This window comes from Anastrepha ludens, chromosome X (assembly GCF_028408465.1).
Source record: "Anastrepha ludens isolate Willacy chromosome X, idAnaLude1.1, whole genome shotgun sequence".
In the NCBI taxonomy this organism is placed as follows: Eukaryota; Metazoa; Arthropoda; class Insecta; order Diptera; family Tephritidae; genus Anastrepha; species Anastrepha ludens.
In genome coordinates, this window is record NC_071503.1 from 39,051,602 (window position 1) to 39,069,750 (window position 18,149).

General features: G+C 34.9%; 2 protein-coding genes across 2 annotated transcripts; one reads left to right on the forward strand and one right to left on the reverse strand.

The window, feature by feature from the left end:
* Nucleotides 1–808: 808 nt before the first annotated feature.
* Nucleotides 809–14,172, reverse strand: LOC128869950 (uncharacterized). The gene is made up of 4 exons (XM_054112547.1): nucleotides 13,941–14,172; nucleotides 12,461–13,409; nucleotides 1,756–2,078; nucleotides 809–1,443 (listed from the first exon to the last, which is right to left on the reverse strand). Exons 1-4 carry the CDS (start codon nucleotides 14,170–14,172, stop codon nucleotides 809–811), a joined length of 2,139 nt encoding a protein of 712 aa, XP_053968522.1.
* A 1,762-nt stretch (nucleotides 14,173–15,934) lies between these two features.
* LOC128869951 (uncharacterized) lies at nucleotides 15,935–17,922 on the forward strand. The gene is made up of 3 exons (XM_054112548.1): nucleotides 15,935–16,280; nucleotides 16,812–17,760; nucleotides 17,898–17,922. Exons 1-3 carry the CDS (start codon nucleotides 16,049–16,051, stop codon nucleotides 17,920–17,922), a joined length of 1,206 nt encoding a protein of 401 aa, XP_053968523.1. The 5' UTR covers nucleotides 15,935–16,048.
* The last annotated feature ends 227 nt before the right edge of the window (nucleotides 17,923–18,149 follow it).

Here is an 18,149-nt window from a genome sequence, read left to right on the forward strand (position 1 = left end):
ACAACGCGAAAAACGGCTGAATTTTTATATATATAGATATGAAGGAAAAAATGTATCGTAATATTTACCTCATACCTTATAAGATATGTTGTATACTAATATATGTATATAAACATGCATACATACATATACTTTGGTGCAATTTTCATAGTCTAATATATACATATATGTCCTATGCCAATACATATAAACATGCATATTATATACAATTTCGCGCAAATGTACGAATCTACATATTCTGTACGCAAGCAAATGTAAGGTAATGCACCTTGCTCTTACTGCAAGCGAGAGCGCGGAACGAACGACAAAGAGGCACAATCGCTCCCGCGTTCGGCAACATTCGACATCTGGCTCTCTCCTACTTGAGTGAGCATATACATGTATGTACCTATATGCGCATATGTATATAAATTCACATATTTGTATTTGCATATGCCTTCTTCCTATGTGCATGGTAATGAACCATGACTCTATGAGGATTATTAATTTGATTTACTTGAAGAATTTAAAATAAAACCAATTGTATCATCATCATCCTTACCGAATTTATAATTAGTGACGACTAGTTTGCAATAATACCTGCTGTTTTAATGTTTTTATTATTATATATATAGGTTTGAACGTTTTATTGAAATTTAAGAAATTTTACAATATAGGTTTGAACGTCTTATTGAAATTTTACAATGTGAGTTTATAAATTTGATTTGAGGAATTCATAAATTTTATTGAGGAACCGCCTTCTACGCCAGTTGAAACACAAGTGCCCTTCTACACAGTTGAAACACAAGTGCCTCGTTTGCCGTTGTTGTCAACCAGGGTTGTTGTCAACCATTCCCACAACTCGGCCATCCTGCTGCGCGTTCGGCCCGAATGCGATGCTATCATCATCTGAAGATATTGACCATGGCTTCATATATTCAGCGCATGTAGTTGTCGTTTTTGGCCCGTCACCCAAGCCGATTTTTAATACATCGTACGTGCCATTTGATTTGATGCTTCTTACTTCGTATGGTCCGAGATATTTTGGTTTCAGCTTAAGACCTACCCCGAACTGAGTTCTTTTTATGGCCACCAGGTCCCCGCGGTTATATAACGATGCTGGTTTTCGTTTACGGTTATACGATTTTCTGTTTTCTGCTTGCAGTTTCAGGATCTCCCTTTTCGCATTCTGTCTTAGCTCGTTTCTCTCGTCTTGAAAATGTAAAATCATTTCATCTTCGATGAGTTGCTTTAATTGTATGTCTTCTTTCTTTCGCATTTTTACCCCTATCATCAATTCAAAAGGCGTCGTTTTTGTACTCCTTGTGTATGTTGAGTTTATAGCTTGTTGTACTTTTTCGACGTGCTTGTACCATTTGGATGGGTCGTCTGCACTCAATTTTGCCAATACGGAGCTAATTACCGCATTTAACCGTTCGATCTGTCCATTCGCACGAGGTAACCCTGTGGTTATTGTGTGATGTTTTATACCTTCAGTTTCGCAGTAGTTTTGAAAGTCATCAGATGTAAAAGCTGCGCCCCGATCAGAGATTATATGGACTGGGTTACCAAATATCGCGTTCTGGATGTGTAACCTTTTAATTACCTCTTTCGCTGATGTCGTTTTAGTTGGATACAGCTAACAAAATTTTGTGAATCCATCAATCACTGCAAATATATGTTTGTAAAGCTTGCTTGTCGATTCCAATGGGCCAAGGAAGTCGACGTGGTACGTTTGGAGTGGTATTTCACCTTTCTGTAATATATGTAGCTCACCTTCCTGTTTACCTAGTTTTCTGTTTGAAATAATGCAAGGTATGCAGTTGGCAATGTGTCGTTGTATCTTTTCTTCGATTTTTGGTGAATAGTAATCTTTGGTTATCAGCTCCATAGTTTTCTTCACTGCAAAATGACCATTATCATGTGCTTTTCTGATAACTTCCCTTTGCATGTTGGTGGGTACAACAATTAATTCGTCGTCACCTACAAGCTTGTACAAAATGCCACCTTTCGTAAAATAGTCGTTGAAAATGGTTTTTTCGCGAAGAACATCTAAAATAACTTTGAGTTCATCATCTTGAAGTTGCGCGCATCGCAATCTAACCAAAGAATCATCGTTTATAGAAAAAACTGCGTAACGGCTAAGGGCATCAACGTGTCTCATCTGGGTGCCAGCTCGATGCTCTACTTCATAGTCGTATTCTTGGAGGAACAATATCCATCTAGCGACTCTGGTGCATAGGTCTTTTTTGTCTAACGTCTTAGTGAAGGCATTGCAGTCGGTTACTAACTTGAAATGCAGACCTAGTAGATAAACGCGAAACTTTTTTAGAGCCTCTATAACTGCCAAAACTTCCAACTCATAGCTCGTGTACTTTCTTTCAGCCTCAGTTGTCTTCTTACTCATATAGTAAATAGGATGCAGATGCCCATCTTCAGGCAATTTTTGTAGTAACACAGCTCCATAACCGTCGATAGAGGCATCAGTATGAACTTCAGTTTGAAACTTTTGATTAAAAATGCTTAGAACCGGTTTTTCGCTTAGACATTTTTTTAGTGTTTGAAACGATTCGATTTCTCTGTCTTTCATTTCGAATTTTACATTTTGCTTCGTTAAGTCACTGAGCGGTTTTGCTATCACCGAGAAATTTCTAACAAATTTTCGAAAATATCCCGCAAGGCCCAAAAACCCCTGTAATTGTTTCAAATTTTGTGGTATTTTGTATTTTGTTACAGCTTCAATTTTCTCTGGCGATGGCGATAGCTTTTGATTTTCTACAACATGCCCTAAAAATTCTACTTTTGTTTTTAAAAATTGACACTTCTTAAAATTTATATCGAGTCCATAGTCCTTGCAAACTTGCATTACTTCTTCTAAATTTTTTAAAGCACTTTCTTCGTTTTGAGCAGGGATAATCACATCGTCCATATAAAGTAACACGGTACCTCTACGCACCAAGTCTCTAAAAATTGCATTTATATGCCTCTGGAAAACACTCGGAGAATTCGACAACCCGAAAGGCACTTTCAAAAATTGATACTGACCGTTGTGTGTTACGAAAGCTGTGTATTTACGACTAGACTCAGCTATGGACACATGGAAAAACCCGTTTCGTAAGTCAATTGTAGAAAAAATTTTAGCAATTTGTAATTGGTCAAGTTGATCTTCAATTAAAGGTAAAGGAAAATGATCCTTTATCATCACTTTATTTAGTCTTCGAAAGTCGATACACAGTCTTGGCGTACCATCACGCTTCTTTACCAACACAACCGAACTACAAAATTCAGAATCCGAGGCTTCTATTATGCCATCACTTAACCACTGTTCCACCTGACTGTCTACAATGAGTTCTTCAGCTATAGGTAAACGTCGCGGCCTCGAAAATATTGGCGACTCATCTTTTAAAATAATTTTCATTTCAACATTTGTAAATTTTTGTTTATTTGGTTGATAAGTTTTTACCATGTCGCGCACCTTTTGTTTTGATCCTATTTGGACCATTTCACCGATATCAATTTCTTTTTCGTCTGCAGCTATGCCAATTTTCATCATAAAAAACTTTGAATTATCATCACTGCCATTTTCTACTTTTTTGATATGCAACCCTTCGCGATCTATCTTCACTTCAGCGTAAGCACAAAAGTTCTCTCCGATTATCACTTCACAATCCAGGAATTTCGAAGGTACAACCAAAAATTCTAGTTCATATATTTCGCCGTCTATCTCAATTTTATATTTCAACGCACCCATTGGCTTTACTGCATTTTTAGTGTCACACTCACCGAAACCATATAGTGAAATATTACATTCCTTTAAATAAGGTTTATTCAACACATTATACACACTCTCAGTAATGAGGCTAAACTTACTCCCCGTATCAAATAATGCTATTAATTTTTTATCATTCATTATTACATCTTTGTTCATTATGCTTCGTTTTCCTGTAATAAGTCGTGTGTTTCGCTGAGCGCCTTTGTTTAAACTCTTATTGTTTGTGCAATTTTTAGCAATATGACCATACTCATTACACTGAAAACACTTTGTCCCCTTTTCTCTACTCTCACAATTAACGCTTTTGTGGCCTTTCGCCCCGCAATTGTAGCATTTAAGTTCATTTCTTTCGGTTTTGTTCACCATCCCCTTTTTTATAATTTCTTTAGTATCGTCTGTTTTCACTTTTTCACGTATTCCCTCATTACATCGAAGCTTTTCCTTAAATTCACGAATATTTTTTGCGCCATATAGAACTGTCTTACTCACACTCATATCGCGTATACCATCAATTACGTATTGAATCAAAGCATTTTCTTCAATGTTTCCTCTTGCTGCTAACTCTTTCATACAAAAAAAATATTCCTGCACGTTCTCCTCTCTCTTCATCTTTCTTTCTGTCAACTGTTTGTGCAAATGAGCGCTATTTACCACAGCTTGAAATTCATCTATTAATGCCTTTTTCAGTTTACACCACGATGTGATTCCCCTTTCACTTAAAATGAACATTCTTGCTAAACCTTTCAGCGACTTCTTTGCGAACACAAATTTTTGAAATTCATCCCAACGCATGAGGGTAGCAGTTTCTTCAAATTCATTTACCCACACATCTATTGGCAATTTGTCAGTACCATCAAACGGCCTTACTGAGTCTTCAATATCACGAAAATTTATTGCAAACCGCGACATTTGCATTGGCATTTCGTTTTCGTTAACTTCACTTGCACTTACATATACAGCCTAATCTTGGTAATTCGGACACTTGATAATTCGGACAGCGCGGTAATCCGGACACCAAAACGTTTTCTATTGAAGTCTCTGTAATCCGGACACCACGTATTCATGTACCTTTAAAATTCGGACACTTCTTTATTTTCCAGTGAATATGCTAAAATAAAAAGGAATTCCGTTATTTTTTATTTTATTTTATAAAGGGGACTCCCTTGCTAACTACTTTGCGTGAATAGTGCGTTTAAGTGCTCGTCAGCCTCCTAGTTCATATTCATAAGCATATTTGCGTAACGTGTATTTCAGTAGCTAATTTCAAACATTAACTCCATAATTTCTTTAACTGTGGACTGTATAAATTTAACTATGGCACCAGCAGCTAAGAAAAAACATACGGTTTTAACGATAGACCAGGAAAAAGAAGTTCTTAAGAAACTAAGTGAAGGACAGTCAATTCGACAGCTAGCTGCGCAATACAATGTAGGTAAATCTATAATTTCGGACATAAAATCAAGTGGATTAAAGATTGCTGGGTAAAAAACGAAAACATTTTGTAAGAAGAGTTTACACTTTGAATATATTTTGCAGTTACATTGCTAGAACAGAATGTGGTCTTGGAAAGCGTAAAACTATGCGACCTGCGGAGTTTGAAAAGATGGAAGCCCACTTGTATAAATGGTTTGTAAACGCAAGACGAAACAATGCACCGATTTCCTCGGAAATCATCAAAAAAAGGCCAAACAATTCTGTTCCCAAATTTACGGACAAAGTGTGGAATTTGTGGCTAGTAATGGTTGGCTTAGTAATTTAGTTCGCTCCCAATATGGAATTAAATTCTTAAAAATATCTGGCGAAAAACTTTCCAATGATTCTACTGCTGTGCAACCCTTTATTGAAAAATTGCGAAAGAAAATTGCAGAAATGGGCATTACGTATGATCAGGTTTATAATGCAGATGAGACTGCTTTGTTTTGGAGAAAACTTCCAGAAAAGGCCCTTGCATTGCATAATGAAAAATCCGCACCCGGGCGCAAAATTGGAAAAGAAAGAGTAACACTTCTAGTTTGTTGTAATGCAACCGGAGAACATAAACTTCCATTGTTCATGATAGGGAAAGCCAAAAACCCCAGAGCGTTTAAAAAAGTAAACCTTCCGCTTGGGTACTCCCATACCAAAAATGCTTGGATGACAGAGCAAATCTTTAAAAATTGGTTTGAAAACTCATTCGTTAAAGAAGTAAAGCGTTACTTAACCCTTTCGGTCCGAACGGGACTTATATGTCCCGGCAATGTTTGAAGATACCTACAATTTTGATGGGACAAAAGACTTTTATTTCACCCATTGCAACTATTAAACATATAAAATAATTTGTATTTCCGTTAGCGGCTTTCCGTACCGAAAGGGTTAAAGGAAAAGAATTTACCAGCCAAAGCCATTTTACTGCTAGACAATGCAACTTGCCATCCCCAATCACTGTCGGATGTCGATAAGGACATATATGTTATGTTTTGCCACCAAACTGCACGGCTCTTATACAGCCAATGGACCAAAATGCTATCCGAATTTTAAAGACAAACTATCGGAAGAGTTTTTTGTCTCTACTTTTGTCCAGCCCAACGAGCAATCTCCCGGAATCTTTAAAAAACTTTACATTAAAAGATGTGGCTTTTTTATCGTCTAATGCTTGGAAAAATGTGGATGAACGCGTGCTCAGAAAATGTTTTAACAAAATTCTTTATGACGAAGAATGGGACTCAGATGATGATTTGCCTCTTGCGATGCTACGGCCCAGCAGCTCAACTAAAATAATTGATCTTCTTGTTGAAATATTCCCTGATGTATATAATGATAACGAGATTACTGAGTGGTTGAATGACGACACTGATGTCCATATCAACGAGATTGAGGAAGAAGATAACGGGAACAGCAGTCTTGACGAAAATGAAAGTCAAGATCCTAAAATTTCGCACTCTCAAGCTATTGTCGCATTTGATAGTTGTATTAAATATGCAGAGGAACAGGAATTTTCATCCGGAGACATTTTAAAACTTGTGAGTCTCAGAGATATTGAAAGAGAAATGAAACAAAATTGCGGCAAACGAATATATTGAATTATTTTACGGCCGAATAAAAACTAATATATGTACATATAACTCATTGAATATTAATCAATTTAAGATTAAATAAAAGTTTATTTCATTTAATTACTGATCTACTGATTTCTATTAAATTTTTTACCCACTCGATAATCCGGAAAATTCGATATTTCGGACAACCTCTGGTATTTAATTGTCCGAATTATCGAGATTATACTGTACTTGCTTCTCGTTCGTCACAAATACGCCTTCTTTCCCGTCGTTCAGCAGTTTTGTGAGCTTCTTTCCTACCTTCGTTGCCGTCGATAGAAAAAAAACAATCGTCGTTTCTCCTATTCCGCAATGTAGAACAAGCAGAGAACGTAAATTCATAGAGAAGGCGCAGGAACGAATGGACAGGTTAAATGTCAAAACACATCAAAACGAGGGTAGGAAATTAACATAAGAGAGTTAACATAGCGGAGCGTAGTCAACATAGCGGAGCGTAGTCAACAGAAATAAATATAGCGTTTGCATTGAAATGTAAAATGCCATGATTTGATGTTAGGGAAAAGAAAATAACAGCAGACTTGTACATTTTTCTTTCATGCTTATTTGCCGTCGGCATTTTGCATGCGCAAATGGATTATTTCTTGTGAGATGAATAAATTAATTCTAAGTAACGCAATAGCACCGTAGGCCTAAGTAGCTAGAGTGCTCTATCAGTTAGTGTTATATTTCATATTTCTCTAATAAATAATAATAATAATAATTCTAAGTATATGCATGCACGAATATGAAATTTTAAGTATCTCATTGACTAAATTGTATTGAATTTAGGTCTATTATCAAAATTATTCAAATATCATAACACAAAAAATAACTTTGTAAACCATTCATTTAATTACATCAAGGTTTATTATTCAGCAAAGTGTTGAATTAATATAACATCTACCATCCATATTCATGTGGGCAGAAAAAAACATGACTTGCCTCAAAACCCAGCTCATACACCTCTCATACAGATCTACATATAAAGAATTCAAAGCAAATAGACAAACGTATGCAAACATATTTCTAATATACATATGTATGTATGTATGTATGCAAAAATCACATTTCTTTTTCATGCTTATTTCCCGTAGGCATTTTGCATGTCTATGTATTTCTTGTGAGATGAATAAATTAATTCTAAGTATATGCATGCATGAATGTGAAATTTTAAGTATCTAATTAACTTAATTGTATTGATATTAAGTGCATTATCAAAATAATTTCAAAATATCCACATAAAAAATTGGCTTTGTAAACCATTCATTTGCATCAAAGGTTATTATTCAACAATATGTGTCCTTTTTAAATTTTTATATCCATATACAGTGCACTCGCGATAACTCGAACTAATTAAAACAGGCGCTGTTCGATTTATCGAATTTGTTCGACTTATCAATTGAGTGTGCTATGTTAAAAAAACAGTCATCGATATCGATTTTTCGATCGATTGTTGAAAATGGAAGCCAGTAGAAAATTTCTGTAGTATAGTTTCGTTATACGAATTACATTTTGGTACATTGGCTGGATCAATGGTGTCACATTCGGCGGCATAAACATAGTTAAAATTAAACCATCCTCGGACTTTAATTCGATTTCGTTGGGATGTGATGGGGCATTATCAATTAGAAGAAGAGCCTTCTCAGGTAGTCCCCATCTTTCAAATTTTTTCTTACCTAAATATTAAAGTCATTTAACTTGGTTAAAAAAATTGTTTTAATGAATTTGGATTTTACCTGCGGCACGAACGAATTATGAAACCAGTCTTTGAAAATCGTCGAAGTCATCCAGGCTGATTTGGAATTTTTGTACTCCACCGGACAGTTAAAATTTTTGAAAACACGAGGATTTCTTGCTTTGTCAATAACGAGAAGTTTAAGCTTATGGTTGCCGGTAGCGTTAGTGCAAGCCATAAATTGCCTTATCTTTCTTTTTTATAAGACTTATGGTGGACTTGGCTACCCCATATTCCTTCGCTAGAGAAGTAACACTACGTCCACGTTTAATTTTGTTAAGGACTTCAGCCCTCTCTTTTAATGTTAAACACTTCAAACTTTTACGATCCATTACTCACGTGCACTGATATCCTACAAATGACAAATTTAAAGCAATTTGGTCAATGCGAGATGTTGTTCCCAGAAAACTAACGGGATATTAACGCCGAAATATTCATATGGACAATACACGAGTATACATATAATTTATATACATATACTATTACATATGTATCTATGTACAAAATGTACATGTTTGAAAAGAATGTGTGTACAAATAAATTTGTTTTTTTGTTCGAGTTATAGCGCTTTTTTATAGTTCGAGTTACAAAGAAGTCAATAGGGGAAAAAATGTGTTCGAGTTAGCACGTCGTTCGACTTAGCGGCTATTCGAGTTACCGCGAGTGCACTGTATATGTATATTCATATACTAAATAGATATAACATCTACCATCCATATTCATGTGGGCAGAAAAAAATCTTGACCTGCCTCAAAACATAGCTCATATGTATCTACATATAAAAATTTAAAAGCAAATAGACAAACGTATGCAAACATATTCCTAACATATGCAAAAAAACTCATCTAAACGGTATTCGCGTACATATACATATGTATGTATGTATGCATATACATATGAATACATATGTTGGGACAACGTACATATGTACGTAAAGGTTTCTATTCTAAGCAAAACAATGAATATTCGTATATACCTACATATAACCGCACATACTTACTTTATGCCTCTACATGTGTATGCTTCCAAAACTAAAATTCTAAGCCTAGCGACTACAAGAACAAAATGCATTCCTAGGAGTAGCTGCTGCGGCCATGATTATTTAGCCGCGACGGCGCTGAACAGTTTCAAATATTAAAAAGCACAACAAAAACAAATTCATTGATAAGTTCGAGCTCATATATCTACGAGCAAAGTACTTTCATTCATAAAACGAGCCGTCCATATGCCAATTTTCACGACCATTCGAAAATAGTCAATATTGGAATATTTCGCGTTGAATTATTTGCCAATATTTGGTAAATCTTGAATTTTTGTCAAGTCGAGTGGCCGCGGCTCCGTATATATGTATGCATCAATATATGTATGTAAATACATATGTGTATATGTACAATGCTGTGCCAATGAATGTGCGCTGCGCCTATGAATGCGCGCTGGATTTCTTGATTTCTGTCGCAAGTGCTCGCAACCTCATATGTATGTATGTCTATGGAAGTTTGTAGGCATGTATTTATGTGTATGCGTGTTTGCTTTTGCACGTCCATATGAACGATTTTTCATATGCAGATGTTCATTTGATTTAGCTGAACGAATATATTGATTTTGTAAGGAAATCCTGTCGAATTAAATTATTGGTATATGGTCATTTAAGTTCTTCTTACCAAATAAATATTATTATCCTTAAGAAAATGAAATACTAGTTTTTTTAATTTTAATTTTTTATTTTTATTCACAAGTAATTTAAGTACTCTTATATGTATATGTATGTATATATATTACAATACTATAAATAATAGGTATTTACATTTCCTGAAATGAAAACAAAAATTATATAAAATTGTGAAAGCACGAATTACGAAATTGTTCTCATACTATAACAATTTCTCACACGACTTCGATATTGACATCGATTAAGTCAATGCGATTTACCTGATTTTTAAAACACTACTCTCAATCCATCGTGATTAAGTGAAAATTGTAGTGGTTTAAAAATCTAGGCTCAGGTGCTACCTGAAAAAGAAGATAAACGGAAAACCTGAAAGATAGAGAAAAATCTGAAAGATGGAGAAAACCCTGAAAAATAAAAAAAAAACCCGGAAAATAGGAAAAATAAATATAAATGAATACATATAAGAATAAACAATAAATAAACGCTGGTTTTACTTACCCTAAGGACCTGCGCAACTCACCTTGTTGGACCCTGACCTGCAACGTACGACAACTTTTTTAGTTTATCGTTGCGCTTCTGACACCTAACTTGGGTATTTTCTTGCCGTAAAAGCCATTTCGCATTTTTGAATAGCAGTACATATATCAAAAAATCGAGTAGCTTGATGCGATGATCTTGACATTCGCCAGATATTGCGAACCAATGGGGAAATACTTCTTCGGTTTTTTGTTTTATAACTGGCAACATTAGATTGCGAATATTACCTACGTGAGCATATTTTGCAAAAAGCTGACGGTACCACATCATCTGAAGGCGACACACTTCGAATACCCTGTCTTCAGGATTCACCAGTCTCAAATCGGTGTCATCCGTGAAATTTTTAGACCTTATCAGGGCTTCGGAATGCAATTTTAAGTCTCCTTGTGTTTTCATCATAATGTGGGCGCATTTGTCGCATTTTAGCTTACACAGTAATTTTTGGTAAATACCATAGCCAGTGTAATAACGCTGCACCTGTACCTCAGCTATATTTTGTTCTTCGGCAAAATTCTCGTCTCCTACCTCTATATTTTCTAAAACGAGTTGCTCATTTAGCGGTCCTCCTACTTCTTCCTCCAGATGATGATCCTCAGTCCCTAAATTCCAGTCTAAATTAATATCATCATCATCTTCGCAATTATTGCCTTTGTTTTCGAACCGCTGTCGTAAAATTTTCATAGATATCAATCGCGCTACTATATACTGTACTTCGTGTGCTGTGGGATGAGTATTAATACCCTGACTAATATAGCTCGGACCCGATAAAAGAAATTTTCTAGACAATCTTGGTTTAACTTTCCAAGGAAAATAAATTTTAAATTTTGATGCTGTTGAAAAAGTTCCTCGCACAATTCCAGCATCGATTTTATGGTAGTACGAAAACCTTGGATACATTTAATAGTGGAATATGCACGCATTGTAGACATTGGACTAAAGAACTCGAAGTAACTTAATAGTCTTTTAACTTTGCCCCTATCATCCCGCTTCAGGGGAGACCTTAATGGATTTGTTGACTGGAAATGCTTTGCATCGAGTTCATCAAAAAGATCGTTCATTTCTTTAACAAATATCTGCGTGGGCTTGGCAAAATTTAATTATCAAGTTTTCGTCATTACCAAATAAATTTTGACTACACATCATGTCAATACCTGACGCTACCGAATTGCTCAATACTTGTGTTGCGCGTGAAACGCTCATTTTTTCGAAAATGCTTGGATAAATATGAGCCTCCGTCAATTTTGGGCAAATTTTAAAATTGGAATTCTTTTGATCAATATCAAATAACTTCCTAATGACCTTAAAGCTTGCAGTGCCATGAGCGGTTGGAATATCATATTTCATAAATACATTACGGATGGACTTTATGAGATGGCAATAGTCAAACATACAAAAAAATTTTATTGTTTTCGTGCATGAAAAAGGTGTTAATTTCAGAAATCTTCAATTGATTAAATAAAGTTATATTCGCGGGCCCTTGATCGCAAATCATAATTTTTATATTCAGTCCAATTTTCGTAATTGCGGAAATGTTACTCATCACAATTTGATGTAACTCTGTACCATTAAAACCATTTTTGGAAATATAGTAGGAAAAAACATACTTCCACTTAGAGCACAACCCTTTAACCATAAAAACACTACATTTGTTCCCTATTCTGCTTTGACGTTGACCTTCCCCATGGTCCACAAACCCATCAATTATATCCCTACTGTTATTATAAGTAAGATCCGGCTTAATGCTCATTTCATCAAATAATAAAATGCATATGCGTTCTGTGCCGGACATTTTGCTAGCAATTTTGCTTAAATTGTTAACGACATTGGCATCGAAACCTGGAACAACATACCTGATGGGGCGCCAACGCAAAAGAGATGATTTGTGTGGTAAACAAAAACCTAGATCGTCACGCATAAAAGAATATGCTTTAGTGGACATATAGTTCAAATTTTGTGCCAATGCCTTTTCGTCCTCATTATACCAACCTTTTTTGGTACTGACGATCATTTTTGCAAAAGTTAAAGCATCGCTGCTACAACTTTCTTCCGCAATTATTGCACGTTTCAACAACTCAGAATATTTATTTTTTAGGTCATTATTTTCTTTTTCAAGCTCCTCAATACGTTTATTTAATTTGACCGCGTTGCTCTGATAATAGCGAGCAGACTGAGCAAACCGTTCGCGAGTGGTTGTGGTTTCTAAGTCCACGCAGATCTGATTACTATAACTAGCCTGCCTGTTTTCCTCTAATATCGAATATTTCTCAAACTCTTCCAGAGTTAAATCTGCTTCTACTTCCTTAACTACCTTACTATAAGTTGCAGTGACGGGCGGGCAAACCCAATCAGAGCCAGCACTAGGCGAGCGACTTCTATTTACTGGCTCTAAATTGAAGCAAGGAAAAGCCCCTTTCAAGAGTTTATATTTTGCAACCAATGTGGGTTCAAAATGGCGTTGGCAAAGAAAAACCCTGTCAGTGCTTGACACTTGCACGTTGCAAGCCAAGGCCCAATTCTTACGGGTCTCTTCGTCCCTAGGAAACGCAAAAAGTATAACTTTATCCTTAGGCACGCAGCTCTCGATACAGCAGCTCCTTTTTTTCTTTTTTTCGGTCCACTTGTTCGGTGGAACATCATCATAGCCTAATTAAAATTTTTATTTTAATTTTTACAAAATTTAAATTTAGGTATATTCAGTATAATCATATACATATATAAAACTAGAACCCGCACCCTCCGGGGATTTATAGTTTTCATCTAACATCTCAACCAAGTTTCATTAAATAAATCATTATACTTGGCCTAAAATTGCCCATACGGCATTATCCTAAACCCGATCTTTTAAATTCAAAAGTTTTTTATAAATATGTAAATAAAATAATGAGAAAGTGCGCATTCTAAATAAATAAATCCCTTCTCTGCTTTCTATTTCATGCATGCATGCATGAATGTGTATATTAAGCTTTTCAATAGGTACGAAGTATTGAAAACGACATCCAAGCATACGATTATCACTTTATGTATGTACAGTGAACCAAAAAGAAACTGAGACACTAATATTTAAAAAAATATTCACAGATTTATAAGAAATAATAATATTGACGGTAACTCCGTTTATTTTTTCTTCACTGTACATACATATATGGAGACATAATAATAAATTAATTTACTTACCCAAGTTTAAAGTTGGAACCGCTCCATTCTTGAGATATTTTGGTCCTACGGCATCCTCCTCAAAATGCTTAATGCATACAAATGAATTATGCATTGGCATTTGCATTGAGGGTGAGATCCTCAAATTCTCCTTCCACAAATTTAATAATTCCCGATTTTTGGGAAATGCAAACGAACGAACATTTTGTTCACTATAACACTCGCGAACACGACATTTCGAAGCTTTAGGCATATTTTTCTTTTAATTATTACTTATTAACAATTTAAAAATGTTTACTTCACCGCGCACGTGCACTTCCAATTGACTTTCTTTTCGAATTAAAATTCAAACCAAAGTTCAATTGGTTACAAGCAATCACAAGAGCTTTCCAATATTTGGCGCAGTTTTCATATATGTACATATATACATTTATCCAATCAAAATCAAATCTAATGCAATCATACATTTTTTCCAATATTTGGCGCAATTTTCATATATGTAAAGCTAATATACATATGTCCTTTGCTAATATACGTATATAAACATGCATACATAATATTTCGCGCAATTTTCATAACTTAATTACATGCATAGGTATGTCCTATGCTAATATAAGTATATAAACATGCATACATACAATTTCGCGCAATTTTCATAACCTAATACATATGCTATGCTAATATATAATATGTATATAAATATGCATGCATACATGCATTTCTTTTCGAATTAGAATTGAAACCAAAGTTCAATTGGTTACAAGCAATCATGAGAGCTTTTCATTAATTTGGCGCAATTTTCATATATGTAATATACATATATACATTTATCCAATCAAAATCAAATCTAATGCAATCATACATTTTTTCCAATATTTGGCGCAATTTTCATATATGTAAAGCTAATATACATATGTCCTTTGCTAATATATGTATATAAACAATCATACATACAATTGCGCGCAATTTTCATAAAAAAACCAAAAAGAACAAATCTGTAAACATGCATACAAATCATATGGACATATCAAATGAACAACTCTGTTCTATACGCAAGCAAATGTAAGCTAATGTAAACTACATTTTTTTACATTAGCGTATCACTCTCTCCCTCTCATTTCTCTCCGGCAGCCATATTAATTAATTTCCTACTGTTAGCGTGTGCTGATTTCATTTTCCTACCCGTATTTTGTTAGGAGGAACGGGCCGGGACTGCGCCTTCTCTATGAATTTACGTTCTCTGGAGAAGGCGCAGTCCCGGCCCGTTCCTCCTAACAAAATACGGGTAGGAAAATGAAATCAGCACACGCTAACAGTAGGAAATTAATTAATATGGCTGCCGGAGAGAAATGAGAGGGAGAGAGTGATACGCTAATGTAAAAAAATGTAGTTTACATTAGCTTACATTTGCTTGCGTACAGAACAGATTTGTTCATTTGATATATCCATATGATTTGTATGCATGTTTACAGATTTGTTCTTTTTGGTTTTTTTATGAAAATTGCGCGCAATTGTATGTATGATTGTTTATATACATATATTAGCAAAGGACATATGTATATTAGCTTTACATATATGAAAATTGCGCCAAATATTGGAAAAAATGTATGATTGCATTAGATTTGATTTTGATTGGATAAATGTATATATGTACATATATGAAAATTGCGCCAAATTAATGAAAAGCTCTTATGATTGCTTGTAACCAATTGAACTTTGGTTTCAATTCTAATTCGAAAAGAAATGCATGTATGCATGCAGGTTTATATACATATTATATATTAGCATAGCATATGTATTAGGTTATGAAAATTGCGCGAAATATTATGTATGCATGTTTATATACGTATATTAGCAAAGGACAATATGTATATTAGCTTTACATATATGAAAATTGCGCCAAATATCGGAAAAAATGTATGATTGCATTAGATTTGATTTTGATTGGATAAATGTATATATGTACATATATGAAAACTGCGCCAAATATTGGAAAGCTCTTGTGATTGCTTGTAACCAATTGAACTTTGGTTTGAATTTTAATTCGAAAAGAAAGTCAATTGGAAGTGCACGTGCGCGGTGAAGCAAACATTTTTAAATTGTTAATAAGTAATAATTAAAAGAAAAATATGCCTAAAGCTTCGAAATGTCGTGTTCGCGAGTGTTATAGTGAACAAAATGTTCGTTCGTTTGCATTTCCCAAAAATCGGGAATTATTAAATTTGTGGAAGGAGAATTTGAGGATCTCACCCTCAATGCAAATGCCAATGCATAATTCATTTGTATGCATTAAGCATTTTGAGGAGGATGCCGTGGGACCAAAATATCTCAAGAATGGAGCGGTTCCAACTTTAAACTTGGGTAAGTAAATTAATTTATTATTATGTCTCCATATATGTATGTACAGTGAAGAAAAAATAAACGGAGTTACCGTCAATATTATTATTTCTTATAAATCTGTGAATATTTTTTTAAATATTAGTGTCTCAGTTTCTTTTTGGTTCACTGTACATACATAAAGTGATAATCGTATGCTTGGATGTCGTTTTCAATACTTCGTACCTATTGAAAAGCTTAATATACACATTCATGCATGCATGCATGAAATAGAAAGCAGAGAAGGGATTTATTTATTTAGAATGCGCACTTTCTCATTATTTTATTTACATATTTATAAAAAACTTTTGAATTTAAAAGATCGGGTTTAGGATAATGCCGTATGGGCAATTTTAGGCCAAGTATAATGATTTATTTAATGAAACTTGGTTGAGATGTTAGATGAAAACTATAAATCCCCGGAGGGTGCGGGTTCTAGTTTTATATATGTATATGATTATACTGAATATACCTAAATTTAAATTTTGTAAAAATTAAAATAAAAATTTTAATTAGGCTATGATGATGTTCCACCGAACAAGTGGACCGAAAAAAAGAAAAAAAGGAGCTGCTGTATCGAGAGCTGCGTGCCTAAGGATAAAGTTATACTTTTTGCGTTTCCTAGGGACGAAGAGACCCGTAAGAATTGGGCCTTGGCTTGCAACGTGCAAGTGTCAAGCACTGACAGGGTTTTTCTTTGCCAACGCCATTTTGAACCCACATTGGTTGCAAAATATAAACTCTTGAAAGGGGCTTTTCCTTGCTTCAATTTAGAGCCAGTAAATAGAAGTCGCTCGCCTAGTGCTGGCTCTGATTGGGTTTGCCCGCCCGTCACTGCAACTTATAGTAAGGTAGTTAAGGAAGTAGAAGCAGATTTAACTCTGGAAGAGTTTGAGAAATATTCGATATTAGAGGAAAACAGGCAGGCTAGTTATAGTAATCAGATCTGCGTGGACTTAGAAACCACAACCACTCGCGAACGGTTTGCTCAGTCTGCTCGCTATTATCAGAGCAACGCGGTCAAATTAAATAAACGTATTGAGGAGCTTGAAAAAGAAAATAATGACCTAAAAAATAAATATTCTGAGTTGTTGAAACGTGCAATAATTGCGGAAGAAAGTTGTAGCAGCGATGCTTTAACTTTTGCAAAAATGATCGTCAGTACCAAAAAAGGTTGGTATAATGAGGACGAAAAGGCATTGGCACAAAATTTGAACTATATGTCCACTAAAGCATATTCTTTTATGCGTGACGATCTAGGTTTTTGTTTACCACACAAATCATCTCTTTTGCGTTGGCGCCCCATCAGGTATGTTGTTCCAGGTTTCGATGCCAATGTCGTTAACAATTTAAGCAAAATTGCTAGCAAAATGTCCGGCACAGAACGCATATGCATTTTATTATTTGATGAAATGAGCATTAAGCCGGATCTTACTTATAATAACAGTAGGGATATAATTGATGGGTTTGTGGACCATGGGGAAGGTCAACGTCAAAGCAGAATAGGGAACAAATGTAGTGTTTTTATGGTTAAAGGGTTGTGCTCTAAGTGGAAGTATGTTTTTTCCTACTATATTTCCAAAAATGGTTTTAATGGTACAGAGTTACATCAAATTGTGATGAGTAACATTTCCGCAATTACGAAAATTGGACTGAATATAAAAATTATGATTTGCGATCAAGGGCCCGCGAATATAACTTTATTTAATCAATTGAAGATTTCTGAAATTAACACCTTTTTCATGCACGAAAACAATAAAATTTTTTTGTATGTTTGACTATTGCCATCTCATAAAGTCCATCCGTAATGTATTTATGAAATATGATATTCCAACCGCTCATGGCACTGCAAGC